This window comes from Gastrolobium bilobum, unplaced genomic scaffold (assembly GCF_033153095.1).
Source record: "Gastrolobium bilobum isolate Gb01-03AN ecotype WA unplaced genomic scaffold, APGP_CSIRO_Gbil_v1 utg929, whole genome shotgun sequence".
Lineage (NCBI taxonomy): Eukaryota > Viridiplantae > Streptophyta > Magnoliopsida > Fabales > Fabaceae > Gastrolobium > Gastrolobium bilobum.
Window position 1 is genome coordinate 1 of NW_026896794.1, and position 8,305 is coordinate 8,305.

Genomic DNA, 8,305 nt, shown 5'->3' on the forward strand with positions numbered 1-8,305 from the left:
TTTTGGATAGGTACTAATGATATATGGGCGAGTGCTTGTGGTGACTTCGAATATTCCGAAAGACTGATATACCAACAAATGGTGAATTATATAAGTAGTGGCAAGGATGGATTTAGTTTTATGTGACTTGATAATTAAGTTTCAAAGATTCCTATAGGATGAGACTTGCATGTGAGAGACATGGCATTTTAAGGGTCCATCAGTTAGTAGTGAAATGGGTTTGGAAAATGATTCGTCCCAAGGTGTTTGGTGGAAGTTAGTGAAGCTGTGAGTTTATAGTATTTTAAAGTGGACATCCATGATAAAAATGTCGGTAATGAAGAAGTGAGGGTATAAATGAATGAAAAATGATGTTGAATCTATAATATTGTATGATGAGTAAAAATGGTTACTTGGTGAAAACCTTAGGCATAAGACCTTTGATACGAAAGTCATTGATGAGTGTTGTGTTTAGACTGTGAGAGGTCTAAGTATGGAGTTGAGCTGACTGAGTCGATAAAGTTGAGATGATTAAGCTAATAAAGAGTTTAACAATGAGTGTAAATTATGAATATGAGTTTGTAGATGGAAAAATTTCATGAGTATTTGTGGTCGAAAGGCCTTATAGGGCTAATCGAAAATATAAACTAGTATGGGTATTGCTAGTTTCGTATCACAAAGAGAAAGATATAGTTGTGAGTACCTAAAAAGAGGTGAAGACACGTGACAAGGAAAAATAAAGTATATGAGTATAGAATTTAATGTGAGTCGTAATTGTAGGACACGACAAAGTGCCTTTGAAACTAGAAAGTATGTGCTTGGGTGAAAGCCAAGAAAACAACGAAATGATAAGAGTAGTAACAGTAATAGAAAGAAATGGTTGTTGGGGTATTGTGAAAACAGTGAGGACAGCGAAAAGAGTTAAGTACTAAAGAACATGTGAGTTGGAAATACTCCAGGAATAACTAGTGAATGTGCATGAGAACGGTTAGAGCCTAGTATGAAAACGATTAGGTGCTTTTGAGAACGACCATGGGTCAGAAGGATGGATAAAGATGAGAATGAGGTAAATTGATACCGACAAATCCGTAATATGGTTATATTATTACCTACAAATCAGCGAAAGAGAAACGGTAAACCAGAGAAAGTTTAAAGTATTGGGAATTAAAATGTCACAGAACCATGAGAGACGAGTAATTATGAAGGATCAAAGGATAATGAGTATCATAAGAAGGAGATCATGCTTGTGATAAAAGTAATATGGTAAAGATACACACTTGAGGATGCTACTTGGGAGCGGGAGGATGAGATTCTCCGGCTGTGTCCTGAGTTAGCGGGTGAGTATGATTTAATTTTGCGGACAAAATTCTAAAAAGTTGGGGTGAATATAACACCTCACAATTTTAAATCAAGTAATTAAAATATTAAGTGAGCAATCAAGTGATGGATTAGTGAAAATCCAAAAGATTAGGCCAAAATACAAAGAAAGGGCAAAACGGTAATTAGCCAACACGCAACCCTAGGAAGATAAAAATTGAGTAGAAGGTCTCAGATGGTAAAAATAACCCTGGAAATGGGTTCAGAACGAAAAATTGAGTGGACAGGCAAGTTTCAGAAAAATCAGTGAATAGTGTTTTTCGCGGGTAAAAATACCGCGGTACGATTGCACCGTAAAACGTGCCGATTGAGTTTTGAGCTCTAGGTTTCAAATATGAGTTAAAAATGGTCTCTAATGAGTTAGGAAATATGATTTCTTATAATATTCGATGAAATTAAGACAGTTTGGGGAAGCGTGCCAATGGCGCGCATAATAGCTTAAAACAGTGTTTTCTCCGAACGAATGGAGGACTCTTAATTCATCTGATCAAGCCTAATTAATGGGGAATAGTTAATATTAAAAATTTGAGTTTCTAAATAGGTTGTGAATTTACGGACGTTTAGTGGAATCGGAGGAAAATTCGGATTAGTTTTAAATCGCGTGAGGTGGCGGTGGGACCCACCCCACTTAAGTGACTTAAGCCACATGTGCTTGGCACTATTCATGCATCACTTTCCTCCCTCTTCTTGCTCAAACCCGCAGCCACCATAGCCCTTCCCCTCCAAGATTTCATTTCACCATAACTTAGCCATTTCTTCACCAAATCCATTGATTCTTGTCTTGAAATTTGATGGAAATGGCCTTCTAAATCCATTGGTGGTACTCCCAAGCCTTGAAAGCCACTAGATTTTGAGAAAAACCCTCCCCAAAGCTGCGGCCCTTTCCTTTAGATTTGTGAAAATGGTGTTGATTGATGCTCCAATGGTGGAGTATGTTTAGGAGGAGCCTTGTGCCAAGCTTTTGGGTGAGTTTCCTTGTGTTCCAATGGTTTGATTTTGTGGTTGAATTTATGAACCCTAAAGAGGGCTTGTTGGATTGATGTGTTTAGAGAGCTCAATTGGAAAATGTTTGTACATGAATGTGTCTTAGAATGATGTGTAGTAGCCATAAATGCAATAAAAATTATTGATGAAAAATGTGAATTTTTAACTTAGAAAATTTTGAGGTTGTCATGACTTTGAGTTTTGAAAATGTGTTAGGATTGGATTGATGAGTTGTTGTATGATTGTATGTTGATATAATAGGATTGTATGAGGTGTGGAATGATTAAAGTTGTATGGAAATTCCTTGGAATGCCATAGGGTAAAATTCGATTCTTTGAGGAAAGATTGAGGAATTGATGTTGAAAAATGATTTGGATGATGATTTGTGTAGTTATATGGTGCTTAGATGGGTTGTGTTGTGCTTGGAGAGTGTTTGAATCAATGGAAAAAAATGAATTGTGTTAGAGACCTAAATGAGCCCAGAATGAAATATTTTGCAAAACGATGCGTAAATGTCGGAAAACGGAAAAACGACGATTGAACTAGCCTCTAAACAACCTAAGGGAGTGTTATAAAATGAGAAAGAAAATTTAGAAAAATAAATCTCACATTTACACTACAATGGCAGAACCATCAAGGGAGGATGGGGAGGATTTTTGTGATTTTGCATTTTGATGCTATTTGACGCGTACTGATGGATGTACGTAATTGTATAGGTTGCCGTACGTTGACTTGAATCCTGAATCTTGATTCAGTGAGTTGCCATCGGTCTTGGACCAAGTGGATTGAGGTAAGTAATTGGTTCAATGCATGTGTAATTGTAAAGTAGCATGTATTGTTTGAATTGTGAGTGATTAGGAATGTCCTCTGTGTAGGCATTCCGCTGTGTACCGAGTTGAGGGATAAGCTGCTGCGGAGCTTGTGAAAACACGAATTAAGGTAACCTCTTGGTACTGGGGCTTGTTCCCCTTTTCTGTTCCACCTTGCCAGTTGATGGTAACGGTAGGAAGTGTGTATGAATAGTATATAACACATGAGCATGCATGCATTATTGCTATGGGTACTTATGTACCGAGTCTCTGGCCAGTAGACAGTTTTATTAGCCTTCGGGCATTTTCGGACTTCCGCTGGATAGGTCTCCAGGAGGGAGTTCCAGTTGACTGCGGTCATGGTGTGTGATCCGGGTAGGAGCACACTAGGAATGTCTTTGGCGTTTTGGTTGGTTTGGGCATCATGGTTGTGGTTTCTGTGAACACACCTTGGATGATACCCATAGGCTTATATATGCCGAGGGCGTACGTGGAATTGGGGTTACCATCCCGTATCGTCGTATTTTGTTTTCTTTATATTCCCCATTCTCTAAATCCCTTGCTATATCCCGTTTTCAAAGTGGTTGTTGTATTCTATTGATATGCATCGAAGTGAACCATTGGGTGGAGTTTTCTCCAGAACCTCTTGGTTACTGAGATATATTCGTATATCTCACCCCGTCTCGGGGCATTTATTTCAGGAGGTAGCAGTGGAGCAGGAGCCTCGGCAAGAGGCCCGCAGAGTGAGCGCTGGAGCGCTTCATATTTTGCATTTTGTTGGCCGTGTGGCCTAGGCTAGACTTAGGGCATGAACATGTCATTTGTATTTATTAGTAGCTTCATTAGCATCTTGTTCATGCCATTTTGTCTAAGTCTAGTAGTGATGTATTTGGTTATGTTGTCTTTTAAATTAAGTTGAAATTTTAGAAGAATGTAATTTGAAGTTTTAGTTTCAAGTTGTAATTTGTAAAGCCATATTGTAATAGTATTGATGCATGTCTAATTATGATGGAAGGGCCTTAGGCCTATTTTAGGTTATGATAATATGTATGATGGAAATATGCATGAAAAAGGTGTTAGTGATTGCAACTACTTAAGAATGATTAATATGGACTCTATGTTTAATAACTATAAACTGGATTGGGTTGTAAGTGCCCCAAGGCGTTGTTGGTCCTTGTGTGTGCCACCCATTGGATTATTGTTGTATTATCATGTGTTTATTAGGTACAATTGAGGTTAAAGGATCTTTTACAAATTTGGGATTATTGGAAAAACAAAGGAAACTCTGGCGAATTTTCTGTAGAATTGGCAGATTTTAGGCGAACTTCGGGAGAGCATATCTCCCTCCATAGAAGTCCTCTAGGGACGTACCATACGCCATTTTGAAGGTTGAGATGTCCTCTACCTTGTGTCAAAACTTGAGGAAATTCTGGGTTGATATTCGGCCTGAAAAAAATAGAGAAACACGGACTGCCCATGTGCCCCTGCACCTGAGGCAGATTCTGGACCGGATTTGGGAAATTAATTCCCGCTTCGTTTCTCCGCCAAATTAAGCGTGTGATATATCAAAATGAAGTTTTAGATGTCTAGTTTGTAGGATAAAAATTTGAGAGAAAATGGTTGAGTGGATTGAGTGCAGTAATTCGAGCAATGTGAGTGGTTTGGAGCTGTTTTTAGGGTTGTTTGGGCTAATTGCTTATCCAACTTCAAACGGCGATAACCGGAGCAAATGAGCTCCGAATTGAGCGTATGATAGCTTGTTAAAAAGGGAATTAAGTAATACAAAAATATAATCTGAGAAGAAGGGTTGGTTGCGATCGGTTTGGTCGCAGAAAAATTTAGAGTGAAACATGTTCGAATTGGTAAAAACGTTAAGTTGAAAATTGGCTAAGTGAGTTTATGGGAACTCCTTGGTCACTTATAATAAATGATGTAAGTTATAAAAATGGTTTAAGTAAGCCTTCCGCAAGAGTTTACGGTTACGGTCACAGCTTTTAATTATTACGCCTTTTTATGTTTTAAATCCTCGCGTAATAGTCAGAAAAAATTTATTCTCGTTTTTATAAATGAACTGCTGTGATTGTAACTGCGCTTAATATCATAATTAATGTTAACAATACCGGTACGTAACGGGCTGTTACACTTATCATGAATTTGGTTTCAGGGAGGAATTTCAAGGGTCAAGTGATATCCAAAATCTAAAAGTCCTTGCAACAAGGAGGAATGGAAAGGTGTGTTTTCTTCGTGGATTTTGTGACACAGTATATCATGCATGTCCATCAACTGTCACAATTATTTATCACATGCTATTGACTTCAGCTAGTTTAGGAAGATATTTTTTTTTCGTATTCAATAGTTTTTTGTTACTCTTATAATTAAGGTCTCGACATTCAGGTTGTTATCATTGTACTCTTGATTGCATGAATGATAATCAGAATCAAGTTTTTCTCCCAAGTTAGAAATCTAATATGTATCTTACATGAAGGCTGTTCTGATTGATGGGCACTTGCAATGCACTGTTTTTGATGACTATATCTACCGTGAAAGCTTGTTTCATCCTGCACTCCTTGTATATAATGAGTATGTATATATTTCTATCAATTTTTTTAATAGTTTTTATACTTTTGATATATTTCTAACCAAGTATTCACGCCAAGAACAGACCGAAAAGTGTGTTTATCATGGGAAGAGATGGAGGGTCTGCTGCCAGAGTAATTCTGAAACATGTAGACTTTGAGAAAGTGATAATATGTGATATTGGTCGAGTAAGTTGTTAATTCATTGAGATCCTGAGACATATCAATCTTAACTGATCATATACATTTTAATAAAAATATCTCTAGCCATTGTTAATCTGAGTTAAATATACTTAACTATAGGAGGTTGTTAACGTATGTTGCGAGCATCTCACAACAAATCATGAGGCCTTTAATGATGAGAGGCTTCAAATTGTCTACAATCATGCAGTGTGAGTATTTAATTCTTTGATCTTTCGAACCCTACACAATTCCTATTTTTTAATTTTTAATTAGTTGGATTATACAACTTGAGATACTTCAATTTTCTAAAAATTTTCTTCCCTAATGGAATAAAGAACGGCTCTCAAGTTCTTATATAAACTAGAATTACAAGTTCTTAAATTTGCTGACACAATTCATGAGATCTTTCATTTTCAGCTACATAGGTGTGATATTTATTACATTTTTCTTCCAACTTGTCATTTGTATATGAACTAAAGTAACATAGAGGGATTTATTATTACTAGATAGAGAGTTGTTATTATGATTTGCTTTTACAAAAGCTACACATTTATCTCTCACAGGGCCAAGCTAGAAAATTCTGAAGAGAAGTTTGATATCATCTTAGGAGATCTTTCAGACCCGAATGAATCCGGGCCTTCCAACAATCTCTACACAAGATCCTTTCATGAGGATGTTGCCAAACCTAAACTCAAGGAGAATGGTCTCTTCGTCTCTCAAGTAAGCCTATTTATTTTCTTTTTTACGTTCTTTTTCTAACTTGGTAACATTAAAGAATCAGTCACTAGCAATAGTCTCTTAAGAAATTATTTTGGCTACTCACTTTAGTAGAACTAATTAAAATAGTTTCCTTCATATATATATATATGGTTGGTCGAGTAGGAATTTTAACACACAAGGTTTTGTTCTCGCCAATATGCAAAGCAAGTTTTCACTCGTAAGCACCATTTTTCATTAATCCTTAGTCATCCCATATTTCTCTCCAATGTGTGGTTTTGATAATTGATTCATTAATGAACATCACTTTTCTCTTTCTTCTGTTTTGGACACTTATGCAGATCTGGTTGCATACGCAACTCAGGTACCATCCTATAATGACTCAAATGGATGGATTATGGTGAGATTAAAAGAAAATATTTAAAATAGAAAAAACAACCTTTTTTATGCAACATATGCTCCTTCAACCCCTTTCTATGATTTTACGTAAGTCAGGGTAAATTGAAACGATTGGATGCAATATATGGTTTTACATTAAATGCATTGCGATATTAATTTCATATTGAATGTGAAATGTACATTTTTGTTTCCAAGAATGATTAGCTAACTAACGGGTGCAATATTTGGTTGTGCATTAAATTTATCGTGCTTCGAACGAACCAATCATTCTTGATTCTGATCAACTCGACTTTTGGATCGGTGAAAAAATAAAGGGCAAATTAAGTTATCTTGATGGGCTTGTCATTGTAGTATCCACTGTCCTAAACAAGACTGACAAACTCATCAGTAATACAATACATATGCATATATAATATATGAATTTAAGTATTTAATCATTTTCAATTCAATAGGTTATTTAATATATTGAATGTGTCCTTCATTACATTGTAGGCTTATGGAAGAGACTTGTATCTTAACCGAAGAAAATGTGGAATTTGTTCGTGGATCGGGGGAGTTTGCAATGATGCCTAATTTTTAAAGTCTAAACATGCTTATATATGCAAGGAGATTCATATAATGCAGGCTTATGGAAGAGACTTGTATTTAATCGAAGAAAATGAGGTATTTATTTGTGGATGGGGAGTTCGCAATGATGCCTAATTTCTAGAGTATAATAACATGCTTATATATGCGAAGAGATTCATATAATGCAGGCTTATGGAAGAGACTTGTATCTTAACCGAAGAAAATGTGGGATTTGTTCGTGGACGCAGAGTTCGCATTGATGCCTAATTTCCAAAGTCTAACAGCATGCTTATATACGCGAAGAGATTCATATAATGCAGACTTATGGAAGAGACTTGTGTCTTAACCGAAGAATGTGGGATTTGTTCGTGGACGAGGAGTTCGTTATGATGCCTAATTTCTAAAGTCTAATAACATGCTTATATATGCGAAGAGATTCATATAATGCAGGCTTATGGAAGAGATTTGTATCTTAAGCGAAGAAAATGAGGGATTTGTTGACGGGGAGTTGGCAGTGATGCCTAATCTCTATAGTCTAATAACGTGATTATGTATGCGAAGAGATACATATAATGCAGGCTTATAGAAGAGACTTGTATCTTAATCGAAGAAAATGTGGGATTTGTTCGTGGAGGTGGAGTTCGCAATGATGCCTAATTTCTATAGTCTAATAACATGCTTATGTATGCGAAGAGATTCATATAATGCAAGCTT

General features: G+C 36.4%; 1 protein-coding gene across 1 annotated transcript; it reads left to right on the forward strand.

The window, feature by feature from the left end:
- The first annotated feature begins 5,830 nt into the window (after positions 1-5,830).
- Positions 5,831-7,597, forward strand: LOC133302021 (thermospermine synthase ACAULIS5-like). The gene is made up of 4 exons (XM_061501739.1): positions 5,831-5,914; positions 6,029-6,117; positions 6,472-6,628; positions 7,517-7,597. The coding sequence occupies exons 1-4, from the start codon at positions 5,831-5,833 to the stop codon at positions 7,595-7,597; spliced, it is 411 nt and encodes a 136-aa protein (XP_061357723.1).
- The last annotated feature ends 708 nt before the right edge of the window (positions 7,598-8,305 follow it).

Coding starts and splice junctions, on each gene's coding strand:
- LOC133302021 (XM_061501739.1), top strand. CDS start 5,831: ATGGGAAGAGATGGAGGGTCTGCTGCCAGAGTAATTCTGAAACATGTA. Junction 5,915..6,028: donor TAATATGTGATATTGGTCGA/GTAAGTTGTTAA, acceptor ACTTAACTATAG/GAGGTTGTTAACGTATGTTG. Junction 6,118..6,471: donor ATTGTCTACAATCATGCAGT/GTGAGTATTTAA, acceptor TATCTCTCACAG/GGCCAAGCTAGAAAATTCTG.